Source organism: Eufriesea mexicana, unplaced genomic scaffold, assembly GCF_001483705.2.
Source record: "Eufriesea mexicana isolate 0111107269 unplaced genomic scaffold, ASM148370v2 scaffold3661, whole genome shotgun sequence".
NCBI classification, from domain to species: domain Eukaryota; kingdom Metazoa; phylum Arthropoda; class Insecta; order Hymenoptera; family Apidae; genus Eufriesea; species Eufriesea mexicana.
Window position 1 is genome coordinate 355,812 of NW_016911664.1, and position 25,825 is coordinate 381,636.

At 40.0% G+C, this 25,825-nt stretch overlaps 3 protein-coding genes across 4 annotated transcripts in view; 2 read left to right on the plus strand and 1 right to left on the minus strand.

Moving 5' to 3' along the window:
• Positions 1–5,912, plus strand: part of LOC108551046 (LON peptidase N-terminal domain and RING finger protein 3) — a 77,154-nt gene extending 71,242 nt beyond the window's left edge. The window contains exons 6-9 of the mRNA XM_017905045.1: positions 476–675; positions 2,193–2,494; positions 2,807–3,014; positions 3,149–5,912. Of these exons, the coding sequence (XP_017760534.1) occupies positions 476–675; positions 2,193–2,494; positions 2,807–3,014; positions 3,149–3,511 (1,073 nt within the window). The 3' untranslated portion in view covers positions 3,512–5,912. The remainder of the gene's footprint in view (positions 1–475; positions 676–2,192; positions 2,495–2,806; positions 3,015–3,148) is intronic.
• A 2,044-nt stretch (positions 5,913–7,956) lies between these two features.
• On the plus strand, positions 7,957–10,737 carry LOC108551045 (uncharacterized). Its single transcript, XM_017905044.1, has 5 exons — positions 7,957–8,134; positions 8,194–8,314; positions 8,757–8,905; positions 8,973–9,122; positions 9,204–10,737. The coding sequence occupies exons 1-5, from the start codon at positions 8,045–8,047 to the stop codon at positions 10,488–10,490; spliced, it is 1,797 nt and encodes a 598-aa protein (XP_017760533.1). The 5' UTR covers positions 7,957–8,044; the 3' UTR covers positions 10,491–10,737.
• A 76-nt stretch (positions 10,738–10,813) lies between these two features.
• On the minus strand, positions 10,814–22,121 carry LOC108551043 (uncharacterized protein KIAA0513). Of its 2 annotated transcripts, XM_017905042.1 has the most exons (10): positions 21,742–22,121; positions 17,032–17,303; positions 15,806–16,089; positions 15,358–15,399; positions 14,304–14,405; positions 14,069–14,229; positions 13,653–13,839; positions 13,269–13,491; positions 13,103–13,197; positions 10,814–12,900 (listed from the first exon to the last, which is right to left on the minus strand). In XM_017905042.1, the coding sequence occupies exons 2-10, from the start codon at positions 17,298–17,300 to the stop codon at positions 12,836–12,838; spliced, it is 1,428 nt and encodes a 475-aa protein (XP_017760531.1). In that variant the 5' UTR covers positions 17,301–17,303; positions 21,742–22,121; the 3' UTR covers positions 10,814–12,835. The 2 variants fall into 2 exon arrangements, with proteins under 2 accessions (XP_017760531.1, XP_017760532.1); XM_017905043.1 differs by lacking the exon at positions 15,358–15,399.
• Positions 22,122–25,825: the final 3,704 nt, after the last annotated feature.

Sequence of the window (25,825 nt, forward strand, 5' to 3'; positions counted from 1 at the left end):
CTTACTTTCTCGCTCGATCCCAATGACCCGATTAAATTTTTATTAAACCGAAAAATGGAAGTTGCTTCAAAGACGTGGAAATCCGAAGTTAGAAATGTTAGCTGGAAGGTCTATACTTCCACGAGACATCGTCCGCCGTTGGAGTGAATTCAGAGTTACTCCAAAGTTCGATCGCGTTGTGTAAATTCCGCTAATTGGATGTTCAAAGTATTTCCTTCGAATGTCGAGGATAATTATCGGAACCGAAGCAGACTTACTCGAATTCTGCTTCGTAAATTAAAACGGTTTTCAAACAGAATATTCTCGTAAAATTTAAATACCTTAAGCGCGATAAAGAAATATTTAGAATCGTGACATTTGTGCTAACGCGATATTTATTTTGAATTATGATCAGGAACGGACGTCAGGGTTAAGACCTAAGACAGTTAAGAAAGAATAGGTGCATAGTGGATAATCCGAGGGTTACGTTTCACAGGGCTAGAACCGAGACCCGCTGAGATCCTTCTTCCGCCCCTTTCCGGGGGCACGGCCGGCGAGTTGGATTGCATCCTGTGCTGTCGACTCTTATGGAAACCCGTAACGACGCCATGTGGGCATACGTATTGTTGGATGTGTCTGGATCGCTGCTTGGACTACTCCTCGGCCTGTCCCTTATGCGTCACGTCTCTTGCCGATGTGAGTTCCGTTTAGAAATTCCAATATTACCACTAACATAAATCTTACCCCTTTACAAATGATTAATAATTATTTGGTTAATAAGTCAAAGTTTAGGAAGAAGAAATTCATGAAATTATAGGCAGTATTAAATTTAAAATAAAAATCCGTCTAAGTGGACAGGGTTAACGACACGTGCGAAGTAAATTTTCGTTTCATTAATTTAATTCACAATCGGTATAATCGATATGTAAAATTAGGAATCGTGAAATGCAATCTAAATGGAATGAAAATTATTCTTCACCGATTTTCCGTTTTTACTCGTTATGGCGTTCAAGTATAAATTGGATAATTTTAGTACGTACGTGTAAGTGGTAGAAAGAATCGCATGGCGACAGGTTAATCCAGAAGCACATTCCGTGGAACAAGAGAACCTGAGGCCGTGGAACACCTGTCCATAAATGAGATATAATGCTTCCTAGCGGTTAACGATGCCGTAGATTGAAATGATTATTGTTTGCGGTCGCCATGGCCGCCGTTAGGAGCTTCCGCGTTCGTGGCGTCATTACCAATTGTCCCCGCGAGCATCGTCGTTAATGACGTTAAATAAATTTTGCGGCTCGCAATCCCGTATCTTTCCCGGATCCCTTCCCCCTTTCGTATTGCGTTACGCTATTACACAACGCATCGCGACCGTTATTCTCGCGTAGTTCCTGCTTTTTTCCCCTTTCCTATGCCTTTCTCATTTCCTTTGCATATCGCTAAACGCATGTCAGTCCTCCTCCTCCTTTCCTTTCGCATAATCAGTCCGCGCTCTTCGGTAAACGATAAGCGTTGAGCGCATCTACTATATTTGCAATCGAATAAACTTTAAAATTAGAAGATTAGAAAATATTCCCATTTCCTCTCAAATGCTTTTAAAATACCTTCAAATATTATTTATCAAATACACGATATTCGTTGTAACTCGCAATTCGTTTAAACCCGTTACGAGATTCTATGTACATATATCTGCGAGCCACCTAATTACTCTAATTTACTCATTGATTAGTATGATTCATACTATCGTAACTTCACATCGTTTCATTTACCGTTTACCGCCCGTTCGCTGTTCCCTATTGTTCTACCGCAAAGTTTGGTTCGGTACCACGTCTCAGACCGTTTCATACCGTGTACCGTTGACAATTTCTATACATCGATGACTCCGTTCATTAACGTCGACGCTGGTGCACGACCGGTATCTCGACTACTTAGTAACTCTAAGGAACACGAAGGATCCAGGGTTTAATACCTGCATCACCGAAGATAGGCTAATTCAAAACCGAACGCGGGTCTGCGCGCAACCCTCTGAAACAGTCGATTCGTTATTAATGCTAGTCCTCGAGGCAGATGGCCTCGAAAGCTGTGGTGAAAAGGGAAGGTGCCGAGAAATTCTCATGAAAAAGTCACGAATCTCGGCAGCGAGATGTTGAAGGCGTTTCTCGAGAAGGACGACGAAGCTTCTGGTCGACTTAGCAAAGTGTCCTTTGCTTTTGCAGTACTTGGCCAGCAGCCAGAAGACGGTGACGGACTTCGTGGAGAGGGCTTTGAAGACCGTGGCCCCAGCGGAATACGCCTCCAGGGCAGCCAGCCACCGATTAGAACTGGTCCAGGGACTTGGCCTCCTGGGCAGCGAGCAGATCGCGGTTTTCGTTTGCACCACGGCGTTTCCCTGCGTCGCCTGTCCCCTGTTCGTCTACGAGCCGAGATACAGGCTGATGGTGAGGAGATGCGTGGAGAGTGGCGTTCGCCAGTTTGGTATCGCCGCCTGTCTTAACAGGGAAGCGACAGGGACGAAGAGGTAAATATACTTTCGTTTCTTTCCTATTCCTTCTTCTTTTATAATGTACGATATTTATTCAGTACCCGTAGTCTTAGCAGACGTGGAATCGTTTAATGTTATTTCAGTGTACCGATTTCATCGTAGACAGATGTTGGCAGGAATGGATAATAGGTTCATAAATTAACTTAAGTTGCTTATCTATTATATAGCTAATATTTCCTGTATGACATTATGTTATTGTACCGTTGTACCGATAGCGTACAATGCAGTGTGTTTATAGATATAAATATATAAAGAAACGCATGAACCAACATTTCTTTCCTGTCTCAGATACGCGGAATACGGTACCATGCTCGATATTCGAGACAGGGTTCTGCTGAAAGATGGCTGCAGCATCCTCAGCACGGTCGGTGGAAGGAGATTCAGGGTTCTCTCTGGAGGAGAAAGGGATGGTTATGATACGGCACAAGTAGAATTCCTGAGAGACACCATGGTTCAGGACGATCAACTGTTGAATCTCTTAGAACTACACGACAAGGCAAGACATCCATAATTTAACGAATGACTTAAATGTTATTTCCTGTTCCCTCAAATTTTTATCTTAAGTTATATCATAAATTTCTAACAACCGATAATAGATTGTCTCTGTGTAACAAAAATGAACGTTTCCAGGTGCGAACAAAAGGTAGAAGGTGGTGGGACACGGTACCGTTGTCCCAGCAATTAGAAATACAGCGAGTATTCGGTCGAATGCCAGATACAGAAGAGGACTGGCCGCGGTTACCAGATGGTCCATCGTGGACTTGGTGGTTGCTAGCGATCTTACCGCTTGGGCCTCAGTTGCAAGTGGGAATTCTCGGCACCACGAGTCTGGAAAAGAGATTGAGAGCCATCGAGAAGACTCTCGATCATATGGAGCAAAGGCAGCTGACCGTTGCACCTGCAACTTCAGAGGAAACAACCACTTCCTCCAGTATATGCCGAGACGAGGGTGGCATAACGGACACCACGGTGTCAGTGGTTCAGCAATCTTAAAGGAACAAAGATGAAAGAAGGAAGAAGTCCTGACAGGACGATCCGTTCAGACCATTTCGCCATGAGATGGTGATTTAATGGGATTCGACTTTCACTCGATGTACAAAGTACTTGGAGAGTAGCTTATCGAAGATTACTACTTTTTACTCGGTATTTAATATACACGCATTATATCCGGAAGTGAGGCGAGGAAAACCTGTAGCTCGGTCGATCGCCAGTCGGGTTTTCCGTATGCATCGACCCCCCACTTTTCTTCTTATACTTAACCCCGTTAGTTGCGTTTTAACTCGAGTACTGTCTCTCTTTCTCTCTTACTGGGTACTCGTTAAACTTACACAGCCGAGCGCCTTATCGACGAAACGATGATGGAGCAATTAGAGGAAGCTGGGCTAGGATCGAACAGAGAGAAGCATCGGTTGTCATTCGAGTAATTGTTTCGATCCATTAGTGGAATCTTATTGGGGTGGGGGGGTGCAAATGACGTCCGTTTGGAAATTGATCTCGTCGATTTAAGAATTATAGCTCATCCAAAATTAATCCTAGTCGTCGAGAATCGTGTACGCGATGCTTCCGAGCAATATCACAAGCAATCTGCTCTTTTACAATCTCGCTACGTTCTTCGACATGCGTTTCTTGACAAGAGATTGATGACGGAGTAGTTGGACTAGTACCATCGGTGTATTTTCTAAATATACCGAGATCGATATATTCTTAAGAGAATTAATTACACTCGCTAACGCGTGTTTTCCGTGTTAACATAACATCAGTTAGCATCCCCATACTACGTACAATTAGGAGGTGTAGGCTTTCAGAAATTTCAATCACTGATATGTGTTAATGCAAAAGACCAAATAGCACAAATTCGACACGCTCTATGCCGCATGATAAAGATTTTTATAAACCTTTAGAATCACGATTAGTAAATTGATTGAGAAAAAGAAAATTTAGTTATAGGAAAATAACGTATTTTTCATCCTCCGATTCCTTTTAAATCTGCCTAGTCTCGACCAATGAAACCTTTACCTTTAGTATCATTTATAAGCCCCACCGGTACCTCATGCGACAGAGAGCGTGTCAAGCAACGTGGTGGGGAACTACTACTCAGTGACCATGAACGACAAGGTGATTTCGGATGAGCTATATCGGAGGATCACTGTGTTCTCGGCGTTGTTACAAAATTAGCTAGATTATCGATGACCAATCGGTCCTCGAGTACACGTCTCATAATCGAATATCGCGTTAGCGTCGATAGAAATACGAACTCGGTAACGTTAAAAACTGTAGCCAATCACAGACGTATTGACCAAAAGTAGACGATAGAGTCACATATCCGAAGACGAAAAGGGTATATCGTTTACCTCGGTAAGGCGTGACGGTGTTCTTCGCGCTGTTGCAATACGCAAATCTGTTCTTCCAGATAATATTATATATACATATATCTATATGTATACACACACATTTATGTATACACGTATATGAGCATATTATACGTTGCAATCAGAGGTACGCACGTCGTCGTCGTTTACGCTTATGTTGTTCGTACCCGATGAGAACTTTTTACCTTCGAAACGAATCACGCGAATATATACTCATAACGATGGTACAATGATAGACGAAGAACGAGATGTAAGTATGTATCTCGTCGTGGGTGTGCTGAGTACAAAACGTTCGTCGGATACCATGCACGATAAGAAGGAGGTATTTACATCTGTCGTGCATGGAACCAGTTTTAGCTCATTCGAATTGGTGATTCCTGAACTTTGGGACGCGAAGAAAGTTTGATTCCTGTCCCTGATATTTATAGAAATTAGAAGATATCTTTAGTTCTCGAAAGTGTAATCTTTTATTTTTATAAAACGTGTACCTTTACTACCGAAAAAGTTAAGATGCGATTTTAGGGGAGAAAAGCAGGGATGCGATTGATTTGAAATAATTAAAGGATCGAGTTAGTAAACTTGAACATTAGAGAGTGGGAGAAGAAAATTGTAATTTTATACGACGTATAGAATTTGAAAAAATATTTATTGCGTTAGCGAGAGTTAAGGTTATTCGAATAGATGATCCTTTGATTATTTTGGATACTATATTCTTTTCGTATTCGTGTTAAGATTCAGAGGGTTCAGTAAAGTATACTCTTGAAATTTTTGTACGCGTCCCAGAGCGAGAAATGCCGATATAGATTGATAAATATAGAGATTGAGTTAGATCTAGGAGATGTTAATTCGGAGAAACGAGAAATTTTAGGTGGAACGTTCTATTTTCACTCAGCTTCTCGTAATGAGCCATACTTGTTGGAAAGGAATTTACAACAACGACCAGTTTATGTGGCAAAATGCTCTTGATGTGGCACGAAACTCAATTTTTTATACTGTTCGGCCTGTATTCAGAACGCTCTAGTAGAACAAACTATACTCCTTTACTTTCCACTTGAAAAAAAAAAAGAAAAGGAAAAAAAAAGAGGAAAAAATCTATAAGGATAATAATTATATGAAAATTCTTTCAACTATTTCTTCAACTATTTCATCGTCGATGTTTAACGTAATAATTTATATTTATAAAAATCTGTCGGAAAAAGTTTGAAATTCTAAAAAATGAAAAAGGAAAAAAAAAGATCTATATATTATAAGCAATCGTTGAATCGATAATTAACTCCTAATCAAAATTAGAGATCTAACGTCGATAATCATAAAACGACCCTCATCGAATAAAACTTGCAATTTACGTCCAAAACGAAATTATCCTATCGTTGCGCGATAATTGAAGGAGCATATTCGAAGAGTACAACATTCACGATTAATTTTCAACGTTGTTTCGCTCGTGAAACAAAGGCGTATCGTTTAGTGATAATACAGTGTTATGAATACGAGCCTTTAAGTTTATTCCGTCGCTCATAAGACTTCTCGACTACAGTAGCGTATAGTAATTTATTTTCATGCGATTTTTTAAACGTCATTCGAGAGACACATAGCAATCGTCAGAAGAGCTAGGGAACGTCATATCAATCATGCAATCAAACGTACACAACAAACGAAGGAAAGAAAGAAGAAGAAAGAAAAGTAGCGGAGAAAAGAAGAAAAAAAAAAGAAAGAAAAGAAAGAAAACATACGCGTCTGTTGTCCATGATAATTGATCATTATTATTGTTATCGTGAATTACTATTATTATTATTACTATTATGATTATTCTAATTATTATTACAAACTAAGAGGAAGTACTATTTACTATAAAGTGAGTACACCACTATTAGCTTTTAGTAACGTCGATATTCTATTATATTATTGAAAACGAATAACGACAATTGAATACGGATTGGCATTATTCGAACACGCATACACGTAACGTATATATTATATATATATACACATGTATTTCCAATTCTCTCGCTCGATTCGTGAAATGCGGTACGACAGAGGAGGTGGAGGCAGGGTGGAGCAGGTGGGAAAGAAGCGAACACCTTTTTTTCATCGCACGTTTTCTAATCGATATAATAATAATAATAATGTAACGTTTCGTCTTCAAGAAAATCGAACGGGGCAGAGATGGTGTCCCTGGTATCTTTAAATTTATATTCTCTTCTCTAGACTTTTACGAAGTTGTGAATCATGCATTGTGATATTACCGTATAGCCTACCTATTGTATATTGTTATAACATAATATTACAAAATAGTATGTAATGTCACGCAACTTTCCATTTTTACTTCGACATTTCTATATTTATCTTCATCTCTTCATATGGAATTATTGTAATAAAATATCAATGAAACCAAAACGCCTCGGGGCTACTTCGTACTATCCTCACTGTCACATTCTTCACTCGTGGTCCATTATTTTACCAAACAGAATTATCCCTTGACGAATTACAGGAATACTATTTCTACTTGATATCAGAACCACCGAGTCAAGGAGTACCCGCTTCAAGCTTTTCGTTTCTGCACTCATCGGAAGCATGTAGTTTCGAAAATTATTAACCACAGGAAGTACTATACATATGTATAAAGTAATGTAACGAATAATTGCAATAACATTGCCTCATAAATGCAAACTGAAAGATAACTTGGAACGCGTTAAAGCTCAAGAATTATTGAAACAGAATTAATTAACTAACCAGTATAACGCAAACAACCGAACGTAATTATACACAATATATTATTTTCTGCTATCCAACAACCTTGTAATGAATACGACGCCGAATGTAAATTTAAAGAAGAAAGGACTACGAATAACGCGAAAAATGAAGTCTCCACATTTTCTACGAATCGTTGTACATCTTTCCAACGAGAAATTTATATCATATCGCTCATCGTTTCATCAAGGGAATATTCAAGAAGAATCTACGAAAAATATGCGTAACCTGCTTTTAATTTACAAAAGAAAAAAGAAAAAAGAAGAAGAAATAGTTACATATAAGAGGATTCGTTGATTATCTTCATTTTATTGTTATTTCTAACTGCAACGTCACGCATGAGCCAATTTCAATTGCGACGCAGCTTCAGGCCGAACGCGGAGGATTTTCGGATTTGGACACGTCGAGTATGAGCGGTAAGCTTGAATACCTGGAAAAGTATTCGATAGCACCTTCGCCCAGCAGAGATTACTACGGGTTAAGAGTGTCCAACGACCAGGTGCTGACGAATAGGTCGCGTTCTCGCGACTCTGCCTCGTAACTTCGCTCGTTTTGCAGGTGACACTCTATCTCTGGCGCATCTCGCATGGTCCTCACAAAACGCCCATCGTACGAACCTCCGGTTTCGCCGATTTCAAGCAAGATCTGCGGCTGCAGGACGAAATTCAACGTATTTTTGGTAGCCATTCCAGCGAATTCTATTCGGTAACCTCTCGAGGGTTACGTTCAAATCAGGATATCGTTTACTTAATATTAAGATTCGTTCTTTGATATATTTTTGTTATGTTCAGTAATCTTCTATTGCACATTTTGTACGATAATTTGTTGATTTTTTCCCTCGATTTTTTAAATATTTTGATATTAATGCTCTTCGATGTATTCGCTTTAACGTTATTTCCTGTTATTTAGTTATACTCCTATTCGGGTATTCAAATACGCAAAATACTTTCATTTGAAAAGTTGCAATACTTCTCCCTATCGTCGAGAAATATTTATACGAAGCTATAATTGGACCATTTTGCTTTAAAAAGATATTATACAAAATAAAATATTACTCGATATTGTTTGTAACTTTCCGTAATTTTTTAATCTTACAGATTATTACAACTGTCTGTCCGTAGGTGAATATTTGTTAAAGCACGTGGAAAACATCACTTCCGGGAAAAATACATTAGTGACGTTACCGAAGTGTTTGATCAGTAAATTAATAAAATACCTCACGGTACAAGATATTACCAAATTGACGTCCCTTTCTCGCATCTGTAAGGAGGTAACAAAAGTCGTTTAAATTAATTCTCACTGTTACTTTCTTCCTCCTTCGTTTCCTCAATGTTTAGGTATTCGATGACAATTCTGTGTGGGAAACGTTGTACAAGAAATACACGCCAGTAATAAGATACAAGCACGAAAAGTTCCACACTATCGCATGCAACTGGAAACAATTATTTCAACTAGCTCAGATACAGGGATTAATGAACGAGCAAAAAGTAATTTCTTCCTCATTACCGGTTTCAAGTTACAAGTGTGCATTTCTGCTCTAACGCTAATATCATCATCGATACTTTCAGATGCTTCGAGCCCGAACGAACGTAAGACAGAAATCAGCGAATCCAAAGATCGAATCTTCGGCTAGGGCAAATACAAGAATGGAGAACCCTATGAAACTCTCCATTTCGAATACTAAAATATCCTCGAAAGTCATTCCACTCGAGAACCCAGCGACGAAGAAAGCAACGGAAATCCCTCGCAGGAGAAACCCTCAGAGTTCAGTCTCGAGGAAATTGTCCGATAATCGTCTGAACGAGTCCACGATCGACGGAGAGAAGGTAACGTCAGACAAGAAGACACCCGTCCTAAAATCGCTACAGGTAACCGGGCAGAAGAATATAAAATCGCTGAAAGAACAGTCGATCGTACGAAAAATTGAGCCAAAGCGCGAAGTGGACAGCAAGGATTCGATCGGTACCAAAGTTGCGGAAACAAAGGTGAACAAAATTCAGAGTAAAGCTAAAAGGATCGACGCGAAGTCTAGCAACGTGAGCATCAAGATGGTGGACGATAAGATGGCGAACGTTAAAACGAAAAGTTTAGTTCCGACGAAGGTCAGCAGGACCGAGAAACCAGCGCCTCGTTCGATTCAAGGGGACCAAGGTAAAGCTAAATCGAAAGGCAAAACGAAGAAAATCGGTCACAGCAAGTCAACAATCCTGAGCACGAGCACAGATATTCTGAACGATCGTTCTCCCGTGAAGGACGACAGCTTCGACCTGGCTGACTTGATCGAGGCCAGCTTGAAGAACATTCGTAGTCCGAGAAGCATATTCGATTACGACTTCAGCTGCATCGAGAAGCCAAAGTCATGCGGTGGCGACACCAGCGCGCAGGATATCACTCGCAAGATGGCGGACCATCCGAGGGCTCTGAAGAGCGGGCATGCCAAGGCGACTCTCGATCGATTGTCCGAGAAATCTGAACCCCTTACCGCGAAATCGATAGATTCCGTGAACAGAAGCGAACTGTCGCGTGGATCTGTCACGCCTAAGTATCCAAGAACGTTTAATACGCAGTTGAAAAAGTCGACGGAATTGAATAAAAATCGATGCAACGTTACGGTACCGGAGGAGAAGGTGGACCTCTTTGAGAGATACGGGATTTACAGCAAATATCCAACGCCAAGAATGCCCGATAGCATGGAAGCGAGGAAGCCTGTTCCACGGAAGGAAGTCGATAAGATGGCCTTGTTACGTTCGTTGGGAACGAAAACCTTGCACGGGAAGACCGTTGCTCCTAACAATGCTGAGACCATTCGATATGACTTGGGGAAGACGATGAATAACGTTTATAAATATTTGTAAATGTACAGTTGTTCCTTTTAAATTGCAATAATTGTACGATTGTGTTAGTGGTCGTTATACACATCGAGCGTAAGCACCGACAGCGTATCATGGAGACAATACTTAATTTTTGTAAGTTCATCGCTTAATAAAATGATTCTTCTGTAGTTTCGAAGAGTATGTCAAGGCAGAGTAATCGAGAAGATTAATTAACGAGGCTGTCTACTGATTTAGAAAATTAAAATTTCGAAATCTCGAGGAACTCGAATTTATTTAGAGATGTAAGAGAAGTGTTACGATTTCTAGATCCATTTTGTCGTTTCACGTCCTCGGGAACCTTGACGATGTCAAAGGTCTCAGCTGGTTTCTTTGGCAGCATGCCACTATTTCGTAATTCCCTCGTTTGTAATGGTCCTGGACGATTGATATAGCTCTGTGTGAATGTATAATACATCGTCTACCGCAGTTTTCACGTTACTCGTGTCGGGTCATCTAATTTCTCGGTGATGGGTGATTATCGGCTGATTCATAGACGATGCTGATTGCGTTGCTGTATATATTCGCAGTGATTTATATCGGTTTACGCTATTTTCGAACGATCTGAATCCTGTTTTATCGACTGGACTGTCCGGTCGACAGGCGTATGTAGTATTTTTATAATAGAATCTGTACGCTTACACCGTTTGCAATTTATTTATATCGCGCGCTATACGTTGCACTTGACTTTAATTAATTTTCACTTTATATTGTGTTCTGTGATCTCAGCTGTTTGGGGGTCTCTTGCACGTCCCTGACGATTTGTCTCTTGCTTTACGTAATCGGAATATTTCGTACGAAGTCCTCTGTGCCAAGTATAATATTTATCGAGTTATGTGCACTCGAGCTAACACGATCGAGCCTTGTATGTTCTGACGCAGTTCGTCTGCGTCACATGGCGTGGCCTGAATCTGTTACCATGGATCTCTTTTCACGCATGACAGCGTTTATTTACATCCCTGATAATCGGTATCGGAATCGCATAAAATCTAAACGTGGATCGTATTCCTCTCTACAAATCTTCGGGGAACAGTATCATAATCCATCATCGATGCCTTCGTTTCGTCAGTAAAAGTATATTTCAGTGTTGAAGAGATTTATTACTGTTTTCTCGACATTGACAATTTCGCTAGAAATGCAGACAGATGTAGAAAACAATCATCGAGCGATGCTTGTATTTAACGATACGTCATTTAAATACAAACATATTTACACAAGGTTTCACGAAACAAAGTTCGAATAGCTTGTCCTAACTACAAGGATCTATTAATTGCAAGGAAACTGCACGACAGCGTTCGCGAAGTAGCTTCGACTTGCGTTTAGTTAGCTCAAACGAGGAAGATACACGAATATTTTAGCCTGTTTCATTGTCACTTGCAGTATTATTACTCTAAGAGGAATTAGTGATATTTAATTCGGAAATTTTCTACGATCCTTTATCGAAACGTCATGTTTCGACGAATACTAGTTAGAGAAGTGTCGTCTATGGATATCGTGCAAGCTATGATCTGGCATTTCGTAACTCATCGAAGCGCTGTTGTAATTCATAAAACGAGCGAAATATTCGTATGAAAAGCAAGGAATCTCGATTTCATTAGCCTTTAGTTATCGCGTAGCTCGAAACGAAAAGGACTGCGTTCAAAAATTCACTTTCCAATGTCACAAGCTTCGCCGATCGATTCTGAAGATCGGAAAACTTGTTACTCTCTGGTACAGAAGTATGTACATCGTGCATTATCGCTGCAAATCGATCAGCAATGTCACGCGATTTATTGTCCGCTTACGATTTAAATTCGATTTTGAACTGCGAGTTCTCGCAGATAAACTAAGAAAATTCAACGACTCTTTTCGTCTCGACCAAGAAAATGGCAGAAATTGGTCATTCGAATTTACAAGTCTCGTGAAATTCTACAAAGCTCAAAGAGAGATTCGTAATTTCGATCACGGTGTTACAAACGAAACAAAGAACTGGTTTCCAGAACCATAACAGCTAGGATATGATAAATTATTTCGCAACCGATCTATTACAATCATGGAATCACTCTCTTTCAATTTGCTAGAGATTTCTTCGTAGAATTCGATTTATACAATTCGATCTAGGTAGGAACAGTTTGCATCTTAGATTCGGAATTGTCGATTTAGATTAGCTGCGTCTGATGGAATCACAACCACGGTGTTGATCGATAAAATTGACTTTTTCCTTCGTATTTCACTAAACATCGTATTTTAATTGACAACCTCGCAACGATTTCTCCTTGCGAATCGTAATTCGGTATTTCGATACCTCTTTGACGAAGTGTTTCCACGAATCGCTGTATTTAGAAGCAAAACTACCGCCAGGGCTCGGTCTCGTCGAACATTCTCTCTATATTGTCTCGTAGCATCTTTTCTTGCTCTGCAAAATTCCACAATTTTTATTAACGAAATGATGATATTTATTATCGAAGAAATTCAATTTCCACGATGAATATAGAAATACAGCGACCAAAATTTCTTATCCTATTTATTACATCCGATATGGTTCACGAATAGCGGCGTAATTAAAATAATGACGACTAATATCATTGAACTAATTATTTATAGACAGATGGAGTTACCTTTCGTGAGATTCGCAATGACGCATTGCTTCCTAAGAAACTCTAGACACAGAGTCCGTGACAGGCCGAAGGCGTGCATGTTGCACGTGAACGTTCTGAAAATCCAAAATGGCGTTCGCAAGTTACCAAATTATTCTTTAAAACAGCAGTTGCATAATTTACCTACCCTAATTGTCCGAAGACGATGTTAGCTTGAAATTTTCGATCCTCGATCGCGATGGCTTCTTGGTCCAACGACTTGGGCCTCGGAGGGACTGGTCTCGAAGCTCTTTCGCATTGAACGGCATCGAAGAAGGCCGCGGTCCAAAATCTCATCGACGTCCATATTGGTTGCACGCGTAAATGTATGTACAAGTACTCGCGATATGGTTCCAATCCCGGCACTTCCACTGCTCGAATAAACAATAAAAGCGTTATACAAACGTTCAAGGAAATGAAACGTCTGAATTTTTATTTTTCAAAATTGTCATTAGTTTTTCTAATTATATCTCTAGGTGTAGCACGTGAATTTTATACAGCGGGAAATTGAATAGGGGATAGATTTCCATACCTTCGTGGTAGAACGTGAAGCACATGTTCATGAGACTCTTGGCAGGTGCAAAGTCATCTGCCTCGTGGCATTCGAAGAGGGCTACTGCAAAGTGTTGTGCCAAAGAGTAAAAAGAAGCTTCCGTCACCCAGGGACGTGCTCTTCTCGCGTTCACCACCCTGGAGAACCATATTCTGCCGGATTCTGTCTGCGTGAAATCAGATACACGTATTATCTATTTTCCAGTGGATTTGATAAGCGATATCGAGCTATAAAAATATCAGACGCGAGAATATCGGAATAATTCTGTTTGTAAAAATCGTAAACAGAGATTTCAGAATACTAATCTCTTGCATTGATCGCTCGATTTTTTTTTGCAAATTTTAAAATTTACGCGAGTCTAAAGAATCAAACACGTGACAGATTTTAACACGTACAAGGACCATTTGACCAAAACTTGCTTTCTGCTCTTGATCAATGGTATTCGGGGCGTCGAACAGAAGAGGTACGAAGGATTTCATGAAATCTGCAGCGGCCTCCTCGGATTGGCTGTCAGCTGACAAGCTGGAAGCCCAAGATTGAACGGACCCTGACGAACCTGAATCAGCGAGGACAGGAATTGGTACATTGCTGAATTGTTGTGCATGCAGTTAAAATTGCAATTAATTTTACCTGATCTCTGCCATAATCTACGACCGTCCATGTTCGAATCCAAACTCGTGCTGGGTCCGTAGCCATCCTGATCGCTCATAGAGTCGCTGCTACAAGGCATGTCTGAAATAATATTCTACAGGAAACACTCGCCTGATTTGATGAAAGCGTATCTACTCCGCTAATTAATACTCGAGACTGGTGCGTGTGTCGCGTTACTGTATTCCGTTGACAACTTCGGAATATGACTAATCTAATGCTGGAGACAGGATACGTACAAACATAGGAATGATACAGGGGTGCTATTCAACTATTAAATCGTACATCATACTACCGTTATCGTCAATGAACGACAGAGGAATTAACTTTGGAATGACTATACGGTAATTCAGGACATATTTAAGTACGTGTCACGGAGTGTACTTTCAGAGTTAGCGATGAAATTCTGTGTTCCCTTTCTTAATTTTATTCCATCTATCGCATTTCCCAATTTAAAAAATTTTTATTCCAATTTGTTTGTAGTTATTTCGTTCAAATAATACAACTTACGAAAATTATATGCCAAAAAGATACAACCACTATCGCGTGAGTTCTTACTTGAATTTTCGTTGTCAATTTTCGCTATAATCCTCATTCATAAATTCAAGAATATCCGACCGATAGTAATTGCCTTATCGCGACACTTTTCTTGCGTTTACAGCTAGCGAACTAGAAAGCTGATAACTTTTTAAAAGGTTCTACCTAAGTTTCCAAATTATGTGACACCAAATATTTATGCGCAGGTAAATTCACAGGAAAGCGTACAAAGAGGTGTTGTCCATCAAGGAACACCAAGTTCACGAACCAGGAATCTATTATACTTGCATCGGTGCTTCAGTATCGACAGAGAAGTTTAATTATTTATTTCGCAGCCATTTAAATTGCAATTTAAACGATACAAAGGAATCGATAGTATCCATCTTTAAAGAAATCTCCGCTGTCGATAGGACACGAACAACAGAAAGAAACGAGGGATTCGTGAGAAACGAAGGACACCTGTGGTTGCTCACATACATTCACATCAACGTTCATTTACCTAAACGAAAAACGACCGTCTGATAGCGGGTCGGGGCCCTTGCTTCGTGACAAAGAGAAACAAAAATACATTATGTCAAAATCATTCTCTTAAAAAATAAACTTACGATATTTTCATGCCAAGAGACACCGAAAATAAACAGCCAACGAGATTCACGGAAAAAGATATTTCGTTTCGACCATGGAAAAGATTCTAAGAGCGCATTCTTGTAGGAAAAAGGATTTCGATATCGATCCGGATGTTACATCGATATTCGATCAACATTCGCGAATGGAAGAATGGTCCTTTGCTGTAAAAGTCGAATATTTCATTTTTACATTTCGTCAGTCCGAGTTTTGCAAATTATGACAAGTATAATTGGAGAAATGGAGAATCGAGAGATAAGGACCATCCTGGCGTTCGGTTTCTCGAAATATTCTCAAAGAAAATCGTTTTCGTTGTTGCTCACCTGCACTGTAGTTCAGTTTGTCAAAAGGATCAGGTCCTGTGGCCTTGATGTCCCTTTCTTGAAGGGGTTCTATGCTTTCCTGGCTGTCTTTGTCAGGGCTATTATCTTCCTCGACTTTGCTCTCTTGCCTTTTCATCCCCGCTGATCTCGACGAGGCTATTTCCTCGTAGGTCATACCCGGCGGATATTTTCTCATGTTTCTCGACGTGTTCGCGGTACCCTGACGCTCCAGTTTATGCCTCGCGATCGCTTCGTAGTCCTCGTACGATAATCCTGTCCCGAATCTGTACACGTTTATCGAAACTCACGTTTTAAAGTCCGCACAAACTGAAAATTCCATCGATTTTGAACGTGCATCAGGTTAAATATTAATTTAAGTACAAAATATCAAGGATTCGATTCGGGAGTAGATCCACACGTAGAGCATCGAGGAAAGTTTCCATGAGACTGAGGTCAGGGTTATTCCGTTAGAATATATAAAACGCAAGTAATCGCGAAATACTGAAAATCCAGCGCAAGAATTTTATTTAGAACATATTGGGTAATGTCTTCCTGTACCGCAGAGTTTGGGTTTTTTAGCATACGTAAAACGTTGGGAATGAAACGGTCAACTCGTAATACCCATCTTATTTGTCATTTGTTCCTGTTATATAAAAGGGAAAAATATAAATAGGAACCCACGCATTTACATTGCACTCTGCAGTAACTCTTATCGATTTTCTATCCATAAATTCTGAATAAATAATGAATTCTGTCCCAGCTATCGCACAAATTGCTTCGAGGAAAAAAGGTAAGCCTTCAGAGAAATATGGAATTCTTATTCCAACAAATATAAAGGTACTCAAATTTTCTTAGCTCTACGCAAAATGAACTATTATCGAATAATAAAATATTTCTATAATAATTATCCTAGAAAATACAAATTTAGTCAGTATTTTCAATTATTCTTTAATCGTTGACATTTCTCAGACAGTTTGCTTCAGTACCACTTGTGAAATTAATATATAAAGTAAAATAGAACATAACCCAATATCAATTTATTTTGTACTTCTCAAATATTTCACCGTAAATGGCCGATAATTTTTAATTCGCTCGATATCACGTGTACGGTGATACCAATCGAACGGAAGCAAGGTTAGCCGATATTCGATTACTCGTGTCTAATGCAGGTTTATTTTGCCTGCTTCTAGGCCACATAGCAAGAGATTCGCGAGACAGGAGCTTACCTAGGGAGCCTTAATTTCCTCCTAGCCAACTGTTCTTCCGGCTTGGCAGTCTGAGGTGGTGCTTGTGGCGAAGAGGGCGGCGTCGACGGTGTCGTGGTCAATTCACTTTCTTCTAAACTGCTACTTAGAACGGAACCTATCCTGCTACCCAAACCCTGAAGATACTCTCCGCTGCCTCCTAACGCAGACTTGACGGACCTGAGTGCACCTCTGGTGCGTCCAATTAGGGACACTCCGCCGGATGGCAGAGCCGTCGTTACGTCCACCATCTTCTGCGTCAGACACGTACAATAGACCCGTGAGTATTTAATATTAGATCCCATGAAAATCCCGCTTCCTCGTCGTCTACGAAACAGTCTACCAAAGCGTCTACCAGTGCAAGTATTCCTTTCATTTCGAACATCCTTTGTCCAGTCGTCTGCTCTGACTCTCATGCCTATACAATGAATTCGTTACGTCTTTCTGCAACTTTCTTTCTGCAAGTTAACCCTTTTACTCCGGCAGACATTGTTTGCATCATGCTGACATGACTGCCGGACTGCGGACGTGATACAACCTTCATGGATTTCAAAGCTGTTAGAGCTTAGAAAATTCTTTCTGAGCTCAATCCAACTCTTCTGACGTGTCCTGTCATCTCTTCGGATAAGAGAGACATTTTTTTCGATACATTCCCCTCATTATTTTGTCCTCTATCAAAACTCTGACTATGTATTTCACGTCTGAGTGCAAGTAGCGCGCGCTCCCTTGGCTCGAGATTTTTCGTCTGCTGCCAGGGTTTGCAGATAAAATATTTAGTGACTTCTCTATTCACCTTTATCACTCCAGGCAAGCTTATAATGCATGATATTATACTTTGATCGAGCTTTTATCAGATTTAAACAAAAATAAAATTTGTTAAATTAATTCAGGACAGGGCGTTTGCTACTCTCTTCGTAACTCGGGAGTGAAAAGATTAACCTCTGTGGACACGGTTGCTTGTTCTTCATTTACAAAACGTTTCTGCGACTCTAAGGTAATTTCATAATCGTATTCGTACGAATATATAAGTAATATGGAAATTAATATATTCAGATCCCCGAGAAGTCATTAACCGATATAATTCCTACATCGAATGTGGCCCTAACAAGGTGGAAATCCTTGAACCCTTGAACCAATAGGTTAAATATACGAACGTTGTAACAAATTTCAATCGATACCAATTTTCCTGCCCGTCGACCGCTGGTCACTAAAAGAAGCCATTATACTCATCGAACCGTGTGACAGTGAATTTCTCGGAATACGCGCGTACATATGAAAGATACCTCGATTCGTAACGGATAATAAAACCGCCCTGTTAATTAATGCGTGATTGGGTAACGAATTCGTACGAGTGTATCGTCTATTATCGTCTAACCATGCACCACGCGACAGCAGAATAGAAAATAGTTTTAGACGTGTAATAAAATGCGCATTGGGAATGCATGTAGGTCAGCGAGGACACGTACGTATGACTACACGTGGAGGTTTAATATCAGAGCATCGTACGCAAAAAGCGATAAATGTCTGCGCGGAGAAGCCTGTTAAAACTAGGAAACGCGAAACGGGTTTTCTCGTAGAAATAGAGCCGCGGGGATCAACTGAAGCCGGAAATAAAATACTTTTACGAATGATTCGATTGATTGGGCGGATGACGTAAAAAATACGCGAATGCGCAATGATGAGCCATTTACTTAGGTAATTATATATACGATTTTGCATAATTATCATTTCGCGAAATGAACTACATGTATCTGAATTTTAAAGAATTATTTAAATTTGCATTATGAATATCTCTTTTTAAATTTTGGTAAAGGTATTATACAAAATTTTATTTCAATGCCAAGTTTTCTGCTAGAATAATTAACTAAACGAACGTATGGCAAATTATGTAAATTTTTCGTTACCGATTTAAATAAAATAAAAAATTCGTATCACAATTTTGCGTTGTAGATGTTACATTATGGCGTGCAAATTTGGAATCGTTGGAGAAGCAATATTATTAGGTTCTAAAGCTAAAAAAAGAAAATTGGTGGGATATTAATGGTTGTCGAATTCTTTTTGACATTTGAAGTCAAGGTTTTTGGTAACAATCCTCTGTTGCTTTTTGCAGCTATTTTTCTTCGTACAATTGCGTAACAACGAGTCTTTCTTACGACGATATTTACACGATATTTTCTATGTTAATGACCTAAGACCGCATAACGCCTCGAGTGTAATTAGTCGATACACGTGTACGTTGCAATTAAGCGACTGTAATCATTGTTCTAAGTAGCATTCTCCTTATTCCAATCGTTATCTAGCGCCATAATCGATTCAAAATTACGGCTCGACACACGGAGCTCGATAATTTATACGATTGATTTGTTAATTTGAAAAAAGTACCTAGCAACATCGTATATACAAGGGAGAAAACAGCGAGTTTGCGTGGCAAACATCGTTTTATCACTGAAATATGATAAACATGTCTATTCATTTTTCCGGAAAAAAGAGGCAGAGTCTTTAAATGCAAACTTCACGTCAAGCAAGCAATATTAAATACACGTGTACTACGACGAATGTATTTTAAGTTTACAATAAATCACCGATGAACACAAGCAAATACAAACAGCAGAAATTACCTAACCACGTCGAATACGTAATATCTTTTATAGAATATCCCGTGTCAAATAATGCGTACATATATTATAAGAATTATCAATAACTCGAGAAATCGTAGAAGGCATTAAATTCGATTTTATCCCTGGAAGATCTATACAGGTGCAATAATATATCTTATTAAATAATCTACCTTATTAAAGAATACTTTCACACATAATCATTATATTTCTAGTTTTAATAAAATCTATCAAGGAATTAAATTTGAAACGTATAAAACATTCATCTCGTTTTAAATCCACATCGCTGTCTACAAAGCAACGAAAATGAAATTTATTCAAGAAATTAACAGCAGCTTTCAAGCCTTTGTAGCATCTCACGTAACAGAGTAAATTCGAAGGAATGCAACTCGAAATGGAAGTCGCGTATCGCCTTTCATAAACACTTTCATTCGCGATCTTTAGTATCCTCGTGTGCCATCTACGTATGCAAACGAGGTATCATTCATAAACGGGAAAGAAGACGAGAGGCATTAAAAGTTACGCGCAACGATTATGAACGGCAACTTTGTCTCAAAGTGAACTTTTATCTTCGCTCTTCAGCGTTTCACGCGTGACATAAACTAACCTTTAATATTTACGCCTATGGTGTTGCGCCTGCAAGCCCCGCAGCCATCTGCCGCCTCGTTCATCTTATCGCGTATTCATTAAGCGGTCATACACGCAATGAACGAGAATTTTACCGATACCGGTCGTAGTACGGAACAATCGCGGATGTCCTTCCAGATAATCCGTTCTCATCGAAACCGCACGCGGAAGCTGATTATATTATTTGGTTATTCCACATCTTTTTCCTCCTGCGTCTGCACGTAAAATTTAGCACGCGAGTATCTCGCAGTTTTTAGTCATGAATATTATCAACTATCGTATTTCAAAATCGTTCATTTCAGAAGTATCGCGTTATACCCGGAAAATCAATGTTTTCCAATAAGAATTTATTTCTATATTCTATATTCGATATTCCAATATTACGCGAAGCAATTCGAAACGTAGAAAAGAAAGAATAAAAACGTAGAAGGTATGGAAAAATAATAAATGCAATTTATTTAAAGACTTATTTTCGATTTCAAGCTTTTAAGAATATTTCGCACGTTAGTATTGTACTTAAATAATCGAAATCTCGCGTATTACAAGATCACTTTTTATATTCGTTTGCATTGCAAAATGAAGATGTTATAGAAAAGCGATTCGCAAACGTTGTTCTTTCTTGTTCTTTTCATCTACCACGTCTTTTGACAGACCACTCGAGTGAAGTTTGTTTGAAAATCACGATGCTACAGGGGGACAGGCCCATTCGGAATCCGAAAGTAGATCATCGATCGTGTCAACATCTCCATCGAAAGTTCGATGCCGCAAGAATTTGAAATTAAGCTGGCAGGAATTGCGGAGGTGGAAGCGGACGTAATATCGAGCAACAAGCATGCCAAGGCTGTTAGAGTACGAACAATGTAATTCGACGAATGTTCCAATCGATCCCTCCTTGCTTTCAATATCTCTCAAATATTCCACGGTGTACATACGGTACCGTTGCATCGAGTAACGAGATTAGATAATAAATATTTTATATTTTATATCGAAAAGGCAAAAGATTTTCAGGTATCCGAAAGTTCATCGAAACTTTTCGTTCCCGGGACGAAACGATCGCGTGGATCAAATTGCTACACGCAGCAAACTGTGTATCGATGATCGATAGGGATGAACAAATTGCGTGTCGATTCACCTTCAACGTCACGCGAAATGGAATTACAGCGAGGACAAACGATCATTGGATTTCACAAATGCATAAAAGCACGTCAAGGAATACACTGGAGCGGGTCATCGCCGCAATGCAGCTTTATCTATACCGCGTTGTTCCGCACCATATGGGCCATTGCTCAATTTACCTTTCCACAAAACATACGTTCGCAACCTTCCGTATAATAATCTGCATAACGCACAATTTTCTCCCTGTCTCACCATTCAACAAGTACAATCGAAATTCTAACTAATTTATTTTCCATAATAATCTACGAGATACTTACGATAAACGATTACTTACCTTTTCTTTTTTTTTTTTTTAATTTCAGCAAAGAATTATCCGAGCCATAAATCGGAAACGGAAGTGGAAAAGACGAGGTGTCTGATAGGCGAAGCGAAATGGAACGGAACGAAATTTCGGATGTTCACACGAACGTTCGAGGAGGAAAAACGTAAATTTCGAAGCAGCTTAGTCGTTCACCAACACGAAGGGTACTTTCATCGCATCGGTGGAGTGTCCGTGGAATATTCCAACGACTGATAAGCGAAGGATACAACGTTCGACGAAGGAGATTAGGCCCGGTGGTCCAACGCGGTACGCCTGCCGATCACTTGGAAACACGTGTCTGACTACGAACGGTCCTCACGGCCGCGACTACTTAAGCCTCCAGTCGTGCACACCGAACGTAGCGCAGTTGCTTGCACTGCTGTCCCGTCCGACTTGCGTTGCCCTTCCAACATATGATCCGATTAGCGCGTACGCATGCGCACCGCACGATCAATACAGGTTTACTTACCTTTCCCACGGTCCGCAGGGTGGTCGGTATGACAGAAGGAAAGCGTCTCTTTCGTTAGAACCGACTAATGGTAGACTTGCAGAATATTTCGGACAGACGTTTGTGTATTTAACTACGGACGAGATACAGGGTAGTTTATCGCTTCACGGCAATTTCGCGCTTCGAATACCTGACTTGTCGATTTTATTCAATTTAGAGCACTATATTTATTTTTATTCCTTACAAAATCAAAAATTAATTTTTATTTCGTGATTAATCTTATTCTTTTATATGATTTTCTCAATCGATTTGGCAGACTTTGGAAGTAGGCTGCCGGTCTATCCCTTGGCTTTTTTAAACGTTTCGTACGTCAAACAACTCGTCCAAAACTGCTCTAAAAAGAAGGATGAAAAAATTCGTTTTTTATATTCCATCCGATTTTTGCCGATTTTCGAAGTTCACGATGGACACTTCGGTTCGCCCGATTTTGACCAAATTTTGGTCCGCGGATTTTTTTAACTTTTTTACGTTGTTCAGGCTTCAAGCTACGTGTGGCTAAAAAAATCTAAAAAATCGGACCACGGGAACGGCCTTTTTTCAGCCGTCAAACTCCGAGGATCTACGAGTCGATTTTGCAGACTTTGGAAACGCGTGGCCGGTCTTCCCTTCGACTTTTTTAAACGTCTTATACGTCAAAAAACTCGTCAGGGAATGCTCTAAAAAATGGGCTTAAAAAATCCATTTTTTTTAACCCATTCGATTTTTGCCCATTTTCGACGCCCACGATGGATACATCGGGGGGTCCGATTTTGACCACATTTTCGAATGCGGATTTTTTAGCTTTTTTACGTTCTTTAGGCTTCAAGCTACGTGTGGCTAAAAAATCTAAAAAATCGGACCACGGAAACAGCCTTTTTTCAGCCGTCAAACTCCGAGGATCTACGAGTCGATTTTGCAGACTTTGGAAACGCGTGGCCGGTCTTCCCTTCGACTTTTTTAAACGTCTTATACGTCAAAAAACTCGTCAGGGAATGCTCTAAAAAATGGGCTTAAAAAATCCATTTTTTTTAACCCATTCGATTTTTGCCCATTTTCGACGCCCACGATGGATACATCGGGGGGTCCGATTTTGACCACATTTTCGAATGCGGATTTTTTAGCTTTTTTACGTTCTTTAGGCTTCAAGCTACGTGTGGCTAAAAAATCTAAAAAATCGGACCACGGAAACAGCCTTTTTTCAGCCGTCAAACTCCGAGGATCTACGAGTCGATTTTGCAGACTTTGGAAACGCGTGGCCGGTCTTCCCTTCGACTTTTTTAAACGTCTTATACGTCAAAAAACTCGTCAGGGAATGCTCTAAAAAATGGGCTTAAAAAATCCATTTTTTTTAACCCATTCGATTTTTGCCCATTTTCGACGCCCACGATGGATACATCGGGGGGTCCGATTTTGACCACATTTTCGAATGCGGATTTTTTAGCTTTTTTACGTTCTTTAGGCTTCAAGCTACGTGTGGCTAAAAAATCTAAAAAATCGGACCACGGAAACAGCCTTTTTTCAGCCGTCAAACTCCGAGGATCTACGAGTCGATTTTGCAGACTTTGGAAACGCGTGGCCGGTCTTCCCTTCGACTTTTTTAAACGTCTTATACGTCAAAAAACTCGTCAGGGAATGCTCTAAAAAATGGGCTTAAAAAATCCATTTTTTTTAACCCATTCGATTTTTGCCCATTTTCGACGCCCACGATGGATACATCGGGGGGTCCGATTTTGACCACATTTTCGAATGCGGATTTTTTAGCTTTTTTACGTTCTTTAGGCTTCAAGCTACGTGTGGCTAAAAAATCTAAAAAATCGGACCACGGAAACAGCCTTTTTTCAGCCGTCAAACTCCGAGGATCTACGAGTCGATTTTGCAGACTTTGGAAACGCGTGGCCGGTCTTCCCTTCGACTTTTTTAAACGTCTTATACGTCAAAAAACTCGTCAGGGAATGCTCTAAAAAATGGGCTTAAAAAATCCATTTTTTTTAACCCATTCGATTTTTGCCCATTTTCGACGCCCACGATGGATACATCGGGGGGTCCGATTTTGACCACATTTTCGAATGCGGATTTTTTAGCTTTTTTACGTTCTTTAGGCTTCAAGCTACGTGTGGCTAAAAAATCTAAAAAATCGGACCACGGAAACAGCCTTTTTTCAGCCGTCAAACTCCGAGGATCTACGAGTCGATTTTGCAGACTTTGGAAACGCGTGGCCGGTCTTCCCTTCGACTTTTTTAAACGTCTTATACGTCAAAAAACTCGTCAGGGAATGCTCTAAAAAATGGGCTTAAAAAATCCATTTTTTTTAACCCATTCGATTTTTGCCCATTTTCGACGCCCACGATGGATACATCGGGGGGTCCGATTTTGACCACATTTTCGAATGCGGATTTTTTAGCTTTTTTACGTTCTTTAGGCTTCAAGCTACGTGTGGCTAAAAAATCTAAAAAATCGGACCACGGAAACAGCCTTTTTTCAGCCGTCAAACTCCGAGGATCTACGAGTCGATTTTGCAGACTTTGGAAACGCGTGGCCGGTCTTCCCTTCGACTTTTTTAAACGTCTTATACGTCAAAAAACTCGTCAGGGAATGCTCTAAAAAATGGGCTTAAAAAATCCATTTTTTTTAACCCATTCGATTTTTGCCCATTTTCGACGCCCACGATGGATACATCGGGGGGTCCGATTTTGACCACATTTTCGAATGCGGATTTTTTAGCTTTTTTACGTTCTTTAGGCTTCAAGCTACGTGTGGCTAAAAAATCTAAAAAATCGGACCACGGAAACAGCCTTTTTTCAGCCGTCAAACTCCGAGGATCTACGAGTCGATTTTGCAGACTTTGGAAACGCGTGGCCGGTCTTCCCTTCGACTTTTTTAAACGTCTTATACGTCAAAAAACTCGTCAGGGAATGCTCTAAAAAATGGGCTTAAAAAATCCATTTTTTTTAACCCATTCGATTTTTGCCCATTTTCGACGCCCACGATGGATACATCGGGGGGTCCGATTTTGACCACATTTTCGAATGCGGATTTTTTAGCTTTTTTACGTTCTTTAGGCTTCAAGCTACGTGTGGCTAAAAAATCTAAAAAATCGGACCACGGAAACAGCCTTTTTTCAGCCGTCAAACTCCGAGGATCTACGAGTCGATTTTGCAGACTTTGGAAACGCGTGGCCGGTCTTCCCTTCGACTTTTTTAAACGTCTTATACGTCAAAAAACTCGTCAGGGAATGCTCTAAAAAATGGGCTTAAAAAATCCATTTTTTTTAACCCATTCGATTTTTGCCCATTTTCGACGCCCACGATGGATACATCGGGGGGTCCGATTTTGACCACATTTTCGAATGCGGATTTTTTAGCTTTTTTACGTTCTTTAGGCTTCAAGCTACACGTGGCTAAAAAATCTAAAAAATCGGACCACGGAAACAGCCTTTTTTCAGCCGTCAAACTCCGAGGATCTACGAGTCGATTTTGCAAACTTTGGAAACGCGTGGCCGGTCTACCCTTCGACTTTTTTAAACGTATTAAACGTCAAAAAACTCGTCAGGGAATGCTCTAAAAAATGGGC

Excerpts from the sequence above, each read along its gene's own strand:
- LOC108551045 (XM_017905044.1), top strand. The coding sequence starts at position 8,045 with ATGAGCGGTAAGCTTGAATACCTGGAAAAGTATTCGATAGCACCTTCG. Across the intron at positions 8,135-8,193 it reads TAAGAGTGTCCAACGACCAG|GTGACACTCTATCTCTGGCG; the intron begins GTGCTGACGAAT and ends CTCGTTTTGCAG. Across the intron at positions 8,906-8,972 it reads TTTCTCGCATCTGTAAGGAG|GTATTCGATGACAATTCTGT; the intron begins GTAACAAAAGTC and ends CTCAATGTTTAG.
- LOC108551043 (XM_017905042.1), bottom strand. The coding sequence starts at position 17,300 with ATGGTGGACGTAACGACGGCTCTGCCATCCGGCGGAGTGTCCCTAATT. Across the intron at positions 14,406-15,357 it reads GACGGTCGTTTTTCGTTTAG|ACATGCCTTGTAGCAGCGAC; the intron begins GTAAATGAACGT and ends ATATTATTTCAG. Across the intron at positions 14,230-14,303 it reads TAGATTATGGCAGAGATCAG|GTTCGTCAGGGTCCGTTCAA; the intron begins GTAAAATTAATT and ends TCGCTGATTCAG.